Source organism: Alligator mississippiensis, chromosome 14 (assembly GCF_030867095.1).
Source record: "Alligator mississippiensis isolate rAllMis1 chromosome 14, rAllMis1, whole genome shotgun sequence".
Classification (NCBI taxonomy): domain Eukaryota; kingdom Metazoa; phylum Chordata; order Crocodylia; family Alligatoridae; genus Alligator; species Alligator mississippiensis.
The window spans coordinates 15,073,282-15,091,100 of NC_081837.1; the positions used below are offsets into that span (position 1 = coordinate 15,073,282).

Below are 17,819 nucleotides of genomic sequence, written 5' to 3' on the forward strand. Positions count from 1 at the left end.
TGAAAAGTAGTACTGCACTACTAGGACAATGGCACAATATGAAGTGCCAAAATAAAGCCTTAAGGATAGGAAGGCTGCAATTCACTGCTAGGTAACAAGGTTACCAGACATGCTGCAAAGAACACTTTTGTACAGATTAAGACTATACAAGTAGAGGGAACACTTACAAAATTTGATTTTTTTTTTCCTCTCTTACAGTCTGCACAGACCAAAGTCCCAGTTTTCTAAACCAGTAAGTATGTTTTTGCATCATAGGTGGCGATATGACATGTTAAAGCTAATAAAAGTTAGTAAGAGATCAGAAACTGATGGTACATATAATAATCACCCTCCCCACATCAAGCCTAAAAGCTTCTCAAACTAGTTAGGGGCAGTTTCTCACCTACACTCTCAATTACCAAGTGAGCAGTACCCCCTTACATGCCTGAGGTGGATATGTGCGCTTTATAGGGACTGGAGTCCTTTGAATTCAGTCTCCAGAAGGCAACTGACTTCCCTGTGCAACTTTGCTGCAGAACAAACTAGCTACCCCTCTCAAAGCTGTGCCTTATGTTCCTCATTTCTTTGAGGAAGTCACCTTCAGATATAGGGGCTCATTAGTTTGCCAACCCAGCCTTCTCCAAGGTTAATGCCCAGAAATGCTGTCAGTCACTACTTTCCTTTTGCCAAGCCAGCACCCTGAGCTAAGTCAGGTCTTCAAGAACTCTTGTAATGGTCATGTTTTCAGAGCCACTTTAGCCACGCTTCTCACACAGTGAAATAAACTGGAATGGGTATTGCTAGCTGAACAGCCTGCTGGTGCAAGAGCTACATTCTACTTTTAAGCATTAAATAATACTTTTAAAAGCTGAATGTAGGAGATTGGTCAAACTAGGGAATGGGAAAGCCTTTTGAAATAAAAAGGTAAGAATGGGGAATACATTGGTCATAGCTATCCCACGTGATAAGTTAAAGCTGGAGGTTGCTGCATTGAACTCGCTACACAGAATCAAAGCAAGGAAGTACATCCATCATTCACCACCCCTTTGTGCTACATCCCCCTTTCAATGCCCTCCCTCCATGCTCACCTTAAAATCAAAACCATCATGCAGCCTCTCAGGCCATAAAATGTAATACACCAACATGCATACTCATGCACATGTTCCTTCTGTCATTTCAACATCAGTTGCTACCAAAGCTTTGAATGATCACTAACAGATCACCCACCTACCACTTCTAGGCTACAGGAAAACATCTTGCAGCTGCAATCTGACACCACACCAATGCACAGCTACATAAAATATACTGCATGAAAGCCACATCACTCCCTATTGATCAAAGCAGTATAAACAATACATGGGCGTGAGATAAGGCTGAATGGTGGCTGTTCAAGAGTAAGTATGGAGAGAGAAGATATGGCTCAGAGAAGGAGGTAGGGGAGGTTGAGAAAGGAAAGTGGCAGTGGTTTGAAGTGTGTTCCATGACTAAAAGCTGCTTTCCTTGCTTTATCTGAATAGCAGAAGGAAGTCTAGCAACCTTAACTCTCGGGTTCTTGCATCAAGTTATTATTGAGTGTGTTTCTTCAAATAAAGTGTTCAATTTGCTGCAGAGCTATGTTGAAAGTAGTTCAGTCCAGGTCTTGTAAAGCAGCAGGCTTTCTTAGTGCTCCACTGCAGGAGTTAGGTACAAGAAGGATGTTGGAGTTCAGGAGAATGGGGAAAAATCTCTTGCCTTTACTGCTAATAAAGACCCAGCAGTTCAAGTGCACATGTACACAACAGTGCATGTACATTTTAGGAAGCTATGGGTGCTAATAAATATGATTTGGTGTCAAAAAGTTAGCAGCAGGCAGCGGCTCCTGTCAGGCCACAATCAGAAGGAATTCTGGCTACTTGCTTGAGATGTTAGATTTCATTTTTAAGCACACTGTCAAAACATGACAAGCAACACTCTTACTACCTGTCAGATTGGCTTATTCCTGAACAGGGCCAGGGGACGTGGGATGGTAGGGGAAATAAGTTAATAACAAGGGCAAAGCATTAGCCACATGTGCTTCATCTGGGGTTCTTTAAAACAGTCCCCTTTTCAAAACCAATCAGTCCTAGTTTTAGTTTAGCAGAGTGGCTCTGGCTTTGGGTGGGAGTGTTTAAAGTGTGTGTGTGTGTGGGGGTGGTGTTTAAAGGCCAGACCAAAATAGTAATTGCATGCACAGCAATTGAAGTCATTTTCTCTCTCTAGCTTTCCCTTTACCTTGTAAATTTTACTGCTTTGAAGATTATAAAAAAAGAGAAGCAACAGGTTAAAGCAGAAAGTATTACCCCCACTAACCTTTACACTACAAAAGCAGAACTAGTGATCAATCCATTTAACCCCCCCTTCCTTTAGGCAGGGAATTTGGTTCTAATCAGGGGCCACATTCAGATATTCAGTCTGCAACACTGCTTGTAATCAACAGAGGATTGTACCTAAACCACAGCCAGCTGACCTCAGTGCATAGAATTCCAGTAACTACAGGAATGTTCATGTTAAACACCGTACATCTGGGTAATAAGAAACCCATACCAACACTTGGAGACTCACACACATGTCCATCCTTCTGCTGTCTGCTGTTGTGTTGCCTAGCGTTACTTGAATGTATAATTACAGAAACAAGCAACAGTGTGGTTTAGGGGTACTTCCTTTGCTTTCAGCAATACCAGGCTGCCACATTTATAACAGATGCACTGGACTTTTGAAACCTGAAGCTACACATGCTGCATTTGTAGTCTGATAAAGAATGTAACTGGTGCTTCACGTACCATTCACCTAACTTGCATGGGGTGGGGGGACAGGGAAATCAGACTGACTTTATTCTAAAGCAAAATCTTCTGCCCTTTTCAAATACAAAGTCAGGTAAAAGCTAGTACTTCATGCATGGTGCTGTGCACTGCAGTGGAGAAGAGTTGTGTAAAGCCCATGCACTGCGCTGACAGTGCGCAGAATTTTGCTACTAATCTTACCAGCTACAAGGGACTAGTAAAATTGTTCAGGTTTAGAGTTAAAAAAGCATCTGCTGACTTAACTCTGTACAAAGAGGTACCAAATAGTGCAGCTGTTGTGCTTTTCTTGAACCCCAGAATTTAATGTGGCATTCAAAGGAACTGAATGTCTCATCATTCATTACAGACAGGTCCATTCATTTTTTTGGATTAGCTTTTTACCTGCTCATGAGATATGCAGCTCACTCATAGCCATCACATTTCAACAGTATCCAGATTCTTCAGCACAAGGGCAATGGTAAAAAAAACAAAAACCAAAAAAAGCACTGAGTTTGGAAAGAAAATCAATATCCAGTGTCCTGCTAATAAATTCATATTTTAATATAAAATATTCATACAGCATACTACACTTCATTCTCTCTGCTAGCGGAATACTGTTACTGACTATTCAAACAGAAAATTGTCAACCACTCTGCTCTTCAAGGAGTTTTGAGGGACATTATGGTTTCCAGCAGCTACTCTGATCACAGTATTTTGGGAGAGGGGAATAGGTTCCAGAAATCTATATTAGGTTAGAGAAGTTGGCCAAAAGGGAAAAGTTTTTCAGGATGTGAGGACTGATCCCACTTACAGTGGAACACAAACACTGCACCCATTAGTGTTCCCATTAGAGAGTTCTCTTCTAGCCTGCAATCTCCCTGGTGCTCTCTTCCTGCCCTGTACAAAACCTTTTCCCCTCGAGAAACAACTCAGTCATTGCTCCCCTCTGTTGTCTTCTGCTCTTTCAGTTAGAGTTAAATAATAATTAATGTTGCTATAAAGATGAGTTAAAAACCCCAGATGCAGCCTCGGAGCCCTGCCCCTCAGGGTGTCATGTTTCAGGAAGCTGATTAATGTCTGTCAGTTTTGTGTCATTCAGGATCGCCCGGATTCTCTCCAAGGAATCTGCCTGCCGGATCCGTTCCAACTGCACCTAAGAAAACAACAAATACAATATGTCCAAAATGGTGCGTCTGGACCCACAGAGCAATAGAGCTTGGTTCTTCCCCAGCTACTCCTTTCCATCATGCACAGATGATGCCCATCCAGAGCTGACACTGGCATGGAAGAAAGGAAATAGCCCTTCCCAGTTTGCCCACTCCTCTTGACAAAGCAAATGGCTATGGGGCTGAAATGTCACTGTCCAGCCACAAGAAGAAGAGATCAGATAGGACAAACAACTACTCGTACAAACAAAGCTGGGGTCTGGGAAAAAAAGACAGCAGCGAGTGACAGTAACACCAATTTCTTGTCACTAGGTGTTTATTGAGCTACATGCATTTTTGGAAAGAGCATCTCATCTGCCAAGTGCTGGGCAATTTTTCCACTATGGGTATTTTTCAGCTACTGATCCAAACCCGCCTTTGAAAAAAGAGATGACAAGCAGTGATTTCAGTGAAAATGGTAATTTAACTAACTGTCTTATGTCTGTGCTACCTACCACTACAGCAGCAGAAGAAAGCACTGACAGCCTTCTCTGCTCACCCACATGGACCATGTCCAAACAAGCTGAGATTCTTGAGGCTGTTTTCTAGTTAAACTAGAAAACTTGCTTCATGTTTTCAGTCTGAATTTTACAACACTTTAATGAGCTGTATGTGCAAGGAGTTAAAGGCCAAACTTTAGATGTACCCCAAAAAGAGCTTTGAATCACACTCGGTAGCATAATGTAGTAACCTAAAATCCCTGGATATTGAAATTCCTTCCTTCTGCTGTCTCATGACAGCTTTTTAGGATCAAAGGACTATCCTACACTATGACTATAGCTTAAAAGCAGCAAACTCACCAACTAGAGGTGCCATCCCATGGATTTAGAGCAAACGGTGCAAGTCTCTGCCTTCGCATCTCCCCTTCTGAATCACACTGTATCACTAAGACTCAAAGTCATATACTGAAGGAACTTATTGAGAAGGACACGATAGGGTTCTGAGTAAGAGCTTAATCTGGTTCTAAAACAGGTGGAATATTCCTGGTTTGTACTAGTAATGCTTTATTATTCATAAAAACACCTATCAACAAGTTTATAGCCCCAGCTCTTATGCTGCACAGGCTCCCTGCTACAGAGGTAGCAGAACATATACAGGCATTAGTAAACATAATACTTGGAAATGGACTGATTTTATCTCCCTTACCTGAAGGGTCTGCGAAAGCTTTACAAAGTCTCTCTGTACTTGCTCACTGACGTCTAATTCAGTCTGCAACCGCTGAGCTTTATTCTTCTCTTCAAACATCAGCTGCTCAAGGTTAGCCTAGAAAAAAATTAGTTCCTGATGTGTATTCACGGAGAAGTGGAGCATGTACAGACTCCCAAATAAAGTATGAGCTGAGAAGCAGAAAACCTGGGTAATACCACAGAGGCACTGCATGAAAGGATCCTCCCTGGGCCTTGGTTTTCCTATCTATGAACAGGAGAATCTCAATTATCTGAAGTCTCAGGGGCTCAAACCGAGGGCTTGATTAAATTAGAGCTGTTTGTATATTAACAAACTCTGTATTGAAGTCTGTCAGAAGAGATGCTAGCTTTACAGTTTTAAGTCACTGTAGTTTAGATTATTGACTATTCCCCACTGCTCTCCCAAATACAATTGTAAAGTAATTTGGAATGGGGCTTTCAATAACTGTGCTAGGCAGACGACTGCATTGCCAGGACACCTTTTGACTTTCAGAGACTTCTCCTTGTGTTGTCCCTGTGAGTAATACCTTGTTTGACCGCCACACTGATCTTCCAAGACTAACATGTGCAAGACAGCTTGCCTTTAAAAAGCTGGTTACCTTAACACACACACACACACAACACAGATTCTACCTTTGCAGCAGTTTCCTTCTTCAGATGCTCTTCCAAAGTTTTGTTCATTTCCTGAAGACTCTCCAGCTGCTGTGTTTTCTCCTGCAAGGTGTTCTCCAACTGTAAAATCAAAGAGGACAGCAGGGTTTTTCATCAGTTCATTTTTCACGACTGACATGCATTGAACACACTACCATGAAGCAATTGGTATAAATGCCTTTAGCCTTTATAAATGTGCAGAAACACCAACATTAAACCATGTCACTCATACTTTTCTACCCTGAAACTAGAAGGAAAGGTGGTGCCTAATAGTGTTTAGCTTAAACATTAGTATAGAAAGAATAAATATTTTAGGGAAGAGGGTCAACTACTAAGGTGTCAAAATGTTATACTATTCCCAGCATTATAATTTACCCTTCAAAACTTCAAATATCTTTTTTCTTCTTTTAAAACCATGCTGGTCTTTACAAGACAGAAGTATGTAAGCTCACAACTTGCAGCAAGGCTTTTATCAAACTGATACAAAGGAACAGAGTAGTTAAAAACTTTAAAGTTATCCAGTTAGGTTTATAACTGCTTGTGTACTTCCTTACATTAGGCCAACTAGTTAGTCTCCTTGTACAGAGTTCTTCTACATAAATGCATAAAAATGTTGTTAGTGACAACTCAAAGGCAACAAGAAAAACTAGTTTATCTTTTCTGATATGAAGGAGACATGCTCATACCGGTTCAGAGCCAAGGAGAACTTGTTACCCGGTTATCAGACTCCTCAAGATTCTCTTTCCTGCCCATTATACAGAAGGTTAAAATTCCTATATTTAAGTTTGTAAAACTCTTACAAACTATCACATTGACTCCTCACCTGTTCCTTTTCCACTTTTATTCTGTCCAGTTCAGCTCGCAGACTAAAAATGGAAGCTGTAAAACAAAGCAAAACAAGCTTCGTCACTGCATTGGCTTCTTCAGGTTTTAAGACCCAGTTGTTATCTATCAATGGTTTAAAAAAACAAAATCTAAAAATACTGTATCCTAGCAAGTGTGTCTACAAACTCATATACATATAGGTGCATAGCTCAGCTGGCCCTAACATAGAATCTGACTGTTCACTCAGCACATTACCATTTTGCCTATTATGAAGCTCTTCTTTTTCAACAGATAACCCTGGCTATCTCTTCAGTAAGTAAATAGTCTCTTAAGGCAGGTGTCAAAATTGCCATTATCACTATTCCTACCCAGCGGCCATGGGGTGAACTTCCTCCCCTCAGCCTGTTCCATTTTATCCATGTTGTTATACTAAGCCTGTCAGTATCCCATCTGAAACAGTTACATGTTCAGGAAGAAACATCTCCCGTCATTTGAATATTTAAACATCACTCTCTCAGGACATGAACCACTATTATTAAAAGATCATTAATATTATGAAGTTAATCTACTGTGATTTTAATAAAATGTGTCCTTCTTCAGAAGCCTTAGGGCTCTGTTTTATAATGTTGGTTTACTACAGCCTCTTTTTCCCCCCTATCTACATGTCCTGGCTGAAGCTTTTTATTAATGCAGACTCCTGGACAGATCTGAAAGTGTAAGTAACAGTGTTGTGACAAAAATGAAGTACACCCAAATCTACTTGAGCTAGCCCTGTCAGCGCACAGTACTTTCAGCTTCGATTGGTACATTTACCTTGCTGACATCTGGAAGATCTGAGGCAAATCCAATACTCTTCCAACAACAGGACTCAGCTTCCACCAACCTGGGCAGCCTAAGTTACCCCCTGCACCCACCTTGCAGCATGTCCTACTTCCAATCAAGTACTCAGCTGTCCGTAGTCTCAGTGTACTTGAGCAATGTGCAGAACTATTACTTTATCTCATCTCCCATTTTCCTATGATTTTCCCTTTTCAAAGATATGTGAGGATAAAGAACTTATTTCATTCTTATGAGTGCTACTTTGAAGGGAGACAAAGTTTTTCTCTTTGTACAACTAAAAGCAGAAAACAAAGGTAGCAAAGGTAATCTCAGGAGAGAAAGCAGAATTCTGTTGTTTTTTTTTCTTGTTCACATTTCATCTCCTACTGCAAAATCTTTGAGATACGAACCTGTAGTAACACACAAAATCAACAACTGCACCCGTGTTTAATTCCTACAAGTTACTTCTGTTCTAATCATTTAGACAAACCTATACAAAGCAGCTTCTATTCTTTTTATCATGTTCTTGTTTGCTATTCACCTGTCTGCAGGATTCTCATTCCCCTTCACAAGTGTGATGACCCTCAGGAGCTAAAGCAAGTAAAAGCTGTATTGCTGAAGTCTAAATGAGATACTGCTCTCTCTCCCACTAAATTACCCTGGTAGTTTTCCTGGCAACACACTAATGGGTCACCTAGTCCAACAAATTCATGCCTTACATTCACATTTATGTATTACAAAGACTGAAAAGAACCCCTGTGAACCCCCATATAACACAGGAAAGTGGCAGCACCACAGATTTCCATATATATTTAAGTAAAACAACTAAACTAAGAAACATACCTCAATGCAAGAAAAAAAGAGGAACCACCCAGTTCCTGTTTACTACTTTTACTTTTAACTGCCCTTAAGTATCAGGTCTATTCTACACCAGAAGCCATATTTATAAGAAAAATCTTACAATACACAGCCACGTCAATTTAAGGGCACACTCAGATGCACACTTGTGTGTTTTCTATAAGCATGTCGCGTACATCTTATGAAGAAAATGTGGATACCTTGTACTTGTACTTGTTACCCCTAAAACCAAAATCCTAAAGTGCCTTCCATTTTCCAACAGGCAATCCTCTTTCAGGAGTATTTTTTCCTCTCTCACCTATTTCCTCTTTGCAATTCTCTATTTCCGTCTGTAAAGTTTCTTCTATAGTTTCCTTCAAACATTGTTCAGCTCGAATCTGTTCTTTTAAGAATAAGATTTCTGCCTTAAGTCTTTCTTCAAGGTGATCTGCTGCAGTCCGTACACTAATGATGTCCTCACGGTATTTTAATAGCAATTTACGGAGTTCCTAAATGGAAGATTAATGAGAAGTTATTTAACAACAATATCTTCCTATACGCAAAGATACACACTCAGGCAAAAGACAGAGATGGTAACTTGTTTTATCTCCATAACTTCTCTGTATTCTGCCTCAGCTTCTCAATTGACTCCTAATTTTTCAAATGATTCAGCAAACCATTTGTCTGAAAAGGAAATAAAATGTTTGCAAAAAACTTTATCTTCTCTTTGTATCTGCCTACTGTTAATCTGACACCCTTGAGAATGAGGAAGGGATATCTAGTGACAACTGAGATATACTACTCCACAATGCGGAGGATTATGGCTTATTCTTAACCTTCAATCACTCGTATGCTTAGTTTACGTTCACAAGTGGGATTATATGTATATCTGAACAACAGTTTGCAGGGGCAAAGGCTTTAAAATTTAGGCTACAACAGGTTCTACAATTTTATCAAGATTTTAGGTACCACACACATTTATTTCATTTTTTTTCTGTATAGTCTTCCAACAATTTTAAAATCATTACCTCCATGGATTCCGGCAGAATGAAGTCTTCTGCATTCTGTAAAGACTCATGCAAGCTATGCTTTCCTTGAAGGCTTTCATTATCTTTCTGTAATCTCACCAACTCCTCTGAGACCTCCTCCCTTGACTGTGTCAGAACAGCCTTCAATGTAAAGAGAAGAGCACAAAATTATGACCTAAAAATTGTGCTTGGGCCTATTCATATCCAATTGATCATCGTGCTTCCAGTGCTTTAGAAAGGCAGGACAAATTACATTTTTTGAGAAAAAAGGGCAAAAAGGTGGCAATATGGATCATCTCCCTCTGTTTAGCTTTGGTAATTTCAGTATTAGTAAAAAGCAGAAAAAAAAAAATCAAACTTAAGGGCACAATAATAAGCAAGAGAGTAGGTTATAAATACACCACAACCATGTATCTGCCAATTTTCTTGCCTCTAACTGATAAATTGCGTGTCTATACACAAATGTATAAAAGAGACTCAATTTAGTTTTTCAAATCATGAGTGGAACTGTCAGCAGAGTCTAATAAGATCAATAAGACCTTGTTTTAAGTGGATCCCAAGATTTAAACGAGGGGGTTTCAAAGATAGAGCCCACAGAACACTATGATCCTGCCCACAGTGCAGCCTGCAGTTCTTGGACTGGCCTCATGGGCTGCAGGCAGCACAGGCACTGGCTTCAATCCTGTGTGCAGTATGTATGTGCCAGAAAGGCTCCGGGCTGGTCCAGGCACACGTTAGAGGCAACACGAGGGGCTGGCCTACAGTGCACACTGCATGCGGCACCTAGACCTGATTGACCTTGGATTTATGGCTTACTTGGCATGCCTAGCCGAGGCTGTAGGCTCAATCCGTCCTGCAGACTGACCCCGTGCCCCTCACCTGTCTCATAGGGCCAGATAAGTTTGATGCCCCTGACTTAAGCCATCTGGGCTGAAATTTTCCATGTCACACTGGTCCCAGGCTCACACTTCTAGTAAAAATTTCAGCTGAAATTGTCAAGCTATTTCCAAGACTGAGGTTACTAGGAAGATGCACTGCCTGTGACCTTCTCTCTCATAAGCTCTCATGCCCAGGTGTTTTGCCACAGGACCTACACATTTGGCGGGGGGGGGAGGACGACGACAACGGACGGACCTCTGTTTCACTGATACTTTTGCCTTCTTGAAAATCTACCCAAACTCAGCCAAGTTTTAAGCCTTTGAAAACTGTTGTTCGCAGAGGCTTGGAACAGACTTGCTAGACTGTCAGAGTTAAGATCAGCATATTCCACCTCTGTTACGCACACTCCAGTGCAGGGCTGAGAAGGACTTTCCTTGAAACTGCAGCTCTGGGTTGCTGCAGGCTATGCTGGGTCCAGGTACTGAATCTGAGAACTGGCAGCCAGTCTCTCCTATGCTCTCAATGCTTATACTGTTGATGTGCAAGGAGTCTGGAAGAAGCGGCCCATTTCAAACAAAGAACAGCAATTGGCTTCTACCCCAGTCTACTTACCATGCCAGAGAAGGGTTGGGGAAGCAGACTGGATCAAGAACCTGGGGACAGACATAGCCAGTAGAAATGAAATAGTAGGAGTATGGCAACTGAGGCCAGAGGGCAGCAGAGAGACTGGATGAAAAGCTAGGAAAAGATGGGCAGGCCAGGAACTGACTGGGTGAAAGAGACTGGATCTGATATGAGAAACCTGTGCAGTGAAGACTGGGACTGTCCTGGTGAGGCAAATGGTACTGAGAAGAGAAGCCAGGGGTATAAGGGAACAGACACAACAAAGCAAAAGGGTGCCAAGTAGGGGGGTGATAAGGAGAGGCAGAAGAATATGTCCACTAGAGCACATTCTCCTTTAGAGCCTGAAATAAAACCCAAGATTTCAGTCTCACCACTCTGCTGCTGACAGCAGATATCTGTGAAACCCACTGGCAAAGTGAGTTATCCCCCATCTACTGATGGTCCATGTAGAGGGTGAGAAATCTACTACTTGTATCAGTTACTCCATTTGCTCAAGTGGCAGAGGTCTGTGTGGTGGATCCAAAAGGTTTAACACCATGCTGATAAAACCATGTGGTTGCTGACAGGATGTCGCATGATGGGACTGTTTTTCAGTTTGCTTTTTAAAAACCTAGGAAGTTACACACAAAAACACTACGTTAAGATATTATTAACAGTGCCAAGCCAAACCTGCAAGATAGGAAATGCCAGAATTAAGGTTTCCTGTGCAACTTCACTGCATATGCACATATAGGCCACATTACGATATAATGTTTTATTACATTAATATTTTTTTCCAAAGGACCCCGTCTCATTCAGGTCACAGGATGAACCTGCGGTGAGGATGAGTTAGAGCTGTAATGGGAAGGAAACTTATCTGTAAAACTCTAGCTTTGTTTATTTAGCAGGCTGGAAGGTGGCAGAAGAGGATGGACTCTTGGCTAAAGTCGCAGAAAGCTTCCCCAAGGAACTAGATTTTATCCCTACTTTCTGCTACTGATGTTTTATATGATGTTAGTCAAGTAATTTAAACCCCATGTTTCATCAGCAGTCATTAATTTATATATTCCTTGTTTGCTGGGTGCCAGGTTGGATAACATGAAGTCAAATTTGGAGAAGTGCCAAGCAGTCAATTAAAACTGAAGTCACAGGGAACTGTGAATGTTAACTAATACTTTATATCAGGGGTAGGTAACCCTTGGTATGGGTGTGCCAGAGCATGGCATGCAAAAAAGCATTTTGCTTGGCCCATGTGCCTAGGGGCAGATGGTGGGGAAGGGGCTGGGGCTGCGCTGCCACAACAAGGATTGAGCCCCTTGCAGTTCCCCCACTGTCCGTGCCCCTGGCACACCAACATTTTACAAGTTGAGGTTGTGGGTGTTTTTTGGCACTTTGCCCAAAAACATTGCTGACTCCTGTTCTATATTATCTGTTCTACATTATGTCTCATCTCTGGGAGAGGGGAAATATCAGTCACTAAGTATCTCAGATCCAGCACCTGAAGTATGTTGACCTATTTGACCTTGAACCCACTGCCTCAGTTCCTTATTCATTTCCTCATTGCCTGTGGGCATTATAAAAATACACTCATTAACACTGGTAAACTACTGTGAAACTACAGTAATTAATACCACAAAAGCCCATGAGAAAATTAATTCCGTTTCTGGAGTTGAGTCAGAATAGTACCTGGTAAATATGACAACACACTGAACTGCTACTCCTAAGTAAGCACCTGTATGAAGTGTAGGGTACAGAGGGGAGGGGGAAGGGGTGGGCAAAGAATACAGACTCATATAGTTAATGACTACTATACTGAGGTGGCAAAGGCAACCTTATTTCTGAGATTCCTTAATCTTTCTAATGCTTGACTTTGCAATCTTAACAATGTTCTTTTAACATAGTTTTGTGTGTGTATTCTGTTCACTGCATGCATTTTACTATTTATGGTAGCTTCAGTAAAAGCAAAATCTTTTTTTCTGAAAACAAGCTCCATCATGCTGCTGCAGGTCATGGACTTGTCCTCCTTATAACTGCTGAGTGCAACAGGTCCGTTCCCCAGCATACCATGTATATGGAAAAGAGGTCAGTCCCTAGCTCCAGCAGTTTGGAGAAAGTAACAAATCAGGAACCCTTGATCCAGAACTTCCGGCAAAAGTTAAAACAGCTTCTTGGAACGGTGGAAAGGGAAAAACTGGCAAACTAGGGAAGGATGACACCTGCAAGCAGGCTCTCCCTGCTACATGGTGACAAGTACACAGACTATGGCAGCACAGAACCTGGAATGGCTTCTAAAAACTACAGGCTTCATATCTCTTTTTTAATTAAATATATCCACATGTAAAAAGCATGGTTATCTTATCTTAGCAGACTGTGTTAAACAGCAAGAAACAGACAAAACACTGATCACTTAATAAAGTACATAGTGTATCATGCAGCACTTTTGAAGCGAAATTTAAGATTAAAGTTTCTTTACCATTTGCTCCTGAACGCTTCTCTTTGCATGGGAAAATGCCTGCTGTAATTCACTGAGTAAAGTCTCAGACTCCTGACATCTAACAAGAAGTGAAGAGATCTTCGGGGGGAGGGGGAAAAAAAAACAACAGATCAAACACATAAGGATACAGTTAACAGTGAAAGCAAATTAAAACAATTTTTTTAAAGCACTGAAGCATTCCCCTTCTCTCATACCTCACATATACTTTAGATATTGCAGCTTTGTATTTATTCAAAACAATTTTTTTGTTGTATTGGCAAATATATCATGATTTCACCATAAGTGAGACTATAATTCAATCTGATCAGTTAAAATTAATAAGATAAAATATAATACATATTATATAACATAAATAATTATACAATTATATATTTATATAATACATAAATAATTATATAAATACTTATATATTTATATGATATATAAATAAAATTAATACTGTGTATTTGTATACTATTTATGTATTAATCTTTTATTGAAAATTAACAATGAAACAGTAGCCAAATCTGATCACCTCAAATACAGACATTTCAGACTGGCAGAAAAGACAAAAGATACCAAAGAGCTAAAGAAAAAAATAAAACAACGAAAAGAACAAGTTCAGGGGAAATACTGCAAAAGGGTTTTTTAAATATATTTAATTACTAATCCAGAAAATTTCCTCTGAAATTGCCTACTACACTCACTGGGCATGGCCAGACGAGCGCAGATGTGCGGTGTGTGGTTCAGCAGACCTGTCTGCGGTGCCACACACTGCACATGCAGGTATTCCCTGCGCTGCTACTTTGCCAAAAACAGTGGGTTGGCGCATGTGGCAGCAGCATGTGCCTGTCAAAACTGGAGCCTAGCCAGCTGAACCCACACACTGGAGGCCGGCCAGGCTCCCTGCTGCAGGAGTGCCTCTCAGAGCCCAAGGTAAAGCTACTGGGGCCAGCATAGCTGATGGCCCCAGCCTCCATTACCACACCTTGGGTAACCTGCCACGTGCCAGAGCGTGCATGGCACGAGCATTCACCAGGGACAAGCAGCAGTAGCACAAGGGAACTCACCTTCCCGCTTGTGGGGATGGGCCCATTGGGTGTATCTACACGTGTTCTACTGTGAAGTAAACTAATTAGCTCCACAGTACAGTGTCACTGGCTACACGTGCACCTGTATTAGGGCACAGTAAACTAATTAACTCTGCTGTAAGATAGAACTATCCAGGACAAGTACTATCCTATAGCGGAATAGTTACGTGTGCCGAAACACACGTGTAGATGGTGACAGTAGCTGGCTGAGGCATGAGGGTACTACAGTGCAGGGGCTGCCTGCTGGCTAGCCCTACACTGTAGCACACTTATGACCCAACCAGCCGAGCTGGGGCTGAGCAGCCCCGGGCTGGCAGGCTGACCCCCAGGCTTCCTGCAAACTGGGGCTCCTCCACCCTGGCTCAATGTGCTGTGGTCCTGGGCACACATGTAAACACTGTGCCCGGGAGCAATAAACTCTAGTGCAAACTGTGCCAGAGGTTTTTGTTACGTGCTAATTGCACATGTAGATGCACCCACTGTTTCTATAATATTACAACACAAAAAAATCAAATAGTTCATGGGTTTGCAGTATGTTACTATACATAAGTGTTTTCAAAAAGCTGTATATTGCAGGATTAATTATCCTTTATTACTTCATCTGTGGTAGCATCTAGTGGTCCATGCTACATCAGGACCCCTTGTGCTAGGGGCTGCAAAAACAAAACATAAATAAAATATTCTCAGATTGCAAGCTTCCCACTAAAGGTTCCTGCTCTCAAGGCTCAGAAAAAAAAGGCATGTACTTTGATTGACCATAATCTATTCCCATCCACTCAGATACATAGTAAACGTTTGTCTCCACCTTTATTCAGCCTGTCAAATGTTGGCAAGGTAAAATAGCATGTAGGAGATTACCCAGAAAAAGTAAAGTGCACGATTAACATCATGTTCCTATGTTTGATTCATTACTTCTAAGACTGAAATACTACTCATCGAATCTAATCATTAAAATTTAGAATTGATTTTTTGCAAGAACACCTGAAAAGGAACATCTGATCTAGCATCAAAATGTTCCAGTCTAATGAGGTACAAAAATAATCCCAGGTAACTGTAAAACAGATATGCATAGATACTTACAGCACACAGCATAAAAACAGCCATATCCCCAGCTGGAATGGGTCTTAAACCCCCTTTTGAAGAGAGCATTTAATAAGCTTGTTCACCAAGATGTTTCTGTTACAATTAGAATGTCTTTACTGAGCAGAGAACTCAGAAATGGATGACAGATTAAGCCAACTTGCAAAATAAACTTGTTCTGTCAAAGTGATAGCTGACTTTTTGGCATTCCGTTTAAGAAATGGTCTGAATGTTGAATTACCATGGGGAGAGAGACAGAACTAACAGAAGGCTCCAAGAACAAGAAGCACTGGAAAGAAACCAGTCATGATTAAGTGGGCTCAGAGAGGGAACTTTTAAGCCAAAATGGGTAACAGATGAGAGTATCAATATATGCCAGATGCTTGTATAAGGAGTTTGACAGGATGTCAGGACACTGGAGTACAGACTACAACCTGTGTGGAATTTTTCACTTCAATAGCTTTAGGGGAGAGCAGAGGTTCTCAAACTTTGTGATACCGTGACCCGGAGCAGTGGATGGTGGCAGTGGGGAGCTTGCACATGGCAACCGCCGCTTCCATCCACCACTCTATGATGCTGCAGCACATCGCTTCTCTGCGCCACTGCATGTACCTCTGGGGAAGTTTGTGGCCCCCTTTTAAATTGCTCATGACCCCCCAGGGAGTCACGACCCACAGTTTGAGAACCCCTGGAGTAGAGTCTGCATGGTTCCTAAATCTTTAAAAACTTTAATTATCCTGGGAAACACAAAAATAATGTTCCTTCAGAAGAATCTGTTTCTTTATTAAACTGAACTTGTTCATACCTGATTAGAAGAGTCTTCAGCACTTTGTTTCATGTAATCCTCCAACTCCTGTTTATCTTTCATCGTTTTCTCCAATTGGTCATTAGCCTGTCTCAGCATCACCTGCAGCTTTTTCACCTACATGGTTTGAACAAAAGAAGTGATGCAGCTTTCCTTTTAAAGAGCACATTTATTTCCTCAACAAGAGTATAAAAACATTCGGAGTTTAGCATTAAGAGTCACAAAAGTCCCTTTGTTGTTCTGAGAAACACCATGCATCACTGATTAGCCCCATAATGGAATGTAGAACACCAGACTGCAGTAGATCCCCATTTCTTTCATATTACTCACAAGAGAAGAAAGATGGCCTGTAACAATTCAAGACCTGTTCTTCTTTAGTACACAGGTCCAGTGACCCTATATAGTTTGCATAGCATAAAAATTAAAATAGCAAGTGTTTTGCTTTGTGAAGAAAGTCACTAGAATTTCAAAACATTAAACGCTTTTCTACCAAATAGGTACAGAAGGCTGTTTAATCCATAATCTCCCTCCCCCAACCTTGTTTTTTCTTTTTGCCAGTCATAAAGTCTTTTGTTGCAAGGCTACATAAACCCCAGCAACACAACTGTAGGAACTATCTAAGAAATATGCATAAGTGAGGGCAAATGATTTTACACACCTAAAGTAGCAAGTCAGATTATGGCAGTAAATTGAAGCAAATTTCCCAGAATATGAAGTAGGTTAACTTCCCAAAACTAAAGCCAGATGATTACAAGTACAGATGGTTAATTGTTACATTCTTGGTAGTTTCTACAGCTACAAAATCTGACTACAGACAAAGGAAAAGCCCCACCTGATCTCTTGTCTCAGCTTCCTGAATCTGGATACCTTGCAACTGCTTCTCGTAATTCGAGCACATATCGCAGCGTCTACCCAGCTTGTTTCCAGCATTCTGCACCTGGGGAACATAAAGTTATCACTTGCCACAAAGACTACTGAACTCTATAAAGGAACGTGCAAACGAGTGGTACAGATATTCAGGCATGTTGTGTGATCTGAGAAGGCTACTGTCGATAAGAGAGTGGCAGAAGTTAGGTGGCAGCAGGCTGAAGTTATTTTATGCTTAAATAACAATATAAATCCTAGATGTCAAATGTTAGGATTTCCTGGCACAAAACCCATTACCAAAGTAAGAGAGAAGCTCAGACATGCAAGAGGTTATCAAGTCATTCAATATTTGAACGACATTTGTTTTCATGCTCATAATTAGGTACCATTTCAAAGTAAAGAGGCATCAGTCAGAGAGCAAGAATTCAACAAGCTATATCATTTTTCCTCATAACTAAATGTTATTACAAATTAAACAACATAGGAGACAGCCCTCAGTAGTTGGTCATTTTAACTTTAAAATGATCTATTAAATTGAACACATTCAACTCTGTTAGCCAATACGTAGGCATATTCTACAGCTAACTAAAAAGTTTTTTATTTGAGGCAAGAACAGTGATACAGTAGCGATTTGGGAAGCAGACACATTTTACACTGGAATATTTGGGAGTTATAGCTCACTAATGAGTGAT

At 40.9% G+C, this 17,819-nt stretch overlaps 1 protein-coding gene across 3 annotated transcripts in view; it reads right to left on the reverse strand.

Annotated features, from left to right (window-relative positions):
- Positions 1-3,314: 3,314 nt before the first annotated feature.
- RABEP1 (rabaptin, RAB GTPase binding effector protein 1) overlaps positions 3,315-17,819 on the reverse strand; it is a 91,902-nt gene continuing 77,397 nt past the window's right edge. For all 3 annotated transcript variants that reach the window (XM_059717308.1, XM_059717311.1, XM_059717309.1), the window contains 9 exons: positions 17,093-17,197; positions 16,261-16,377; positions 13,285-13,383; positions 9,330-9,470; positions 8,621-8,810; positions 6,644-6,699; positions 5,803-5,901; positions 5,129-5,245; positions 3,315-3,930 (listed from right to left, as the gene is read on the reverse strand). In XM_059717308.1, the coding sequence (XP_059573291.1) occupies positions 3,829-3,930; positions 5,129-5,245; positions 5,803-5,901; positions 6,644-6,699; positions 8,621-8,810; positions 9,330-9,470; positions 13,285-13,383; positions 16,261-16,377; positions 17,093-17,197 (1,026 nt within the window). In that variant the 3' untranslated portion in view covers positions 3,315-3,828. The remainder of the gene's footprint in view (positions 3,931-5,128; positions 5,246-5,802; positions 5,902-6,643; positions 6,700-8,620; positions 8,811-9,329; positions 9,471-13,284; positions 13,384-16,260; positions 16,378-17,092; positions 17,198-17,819) is intronic.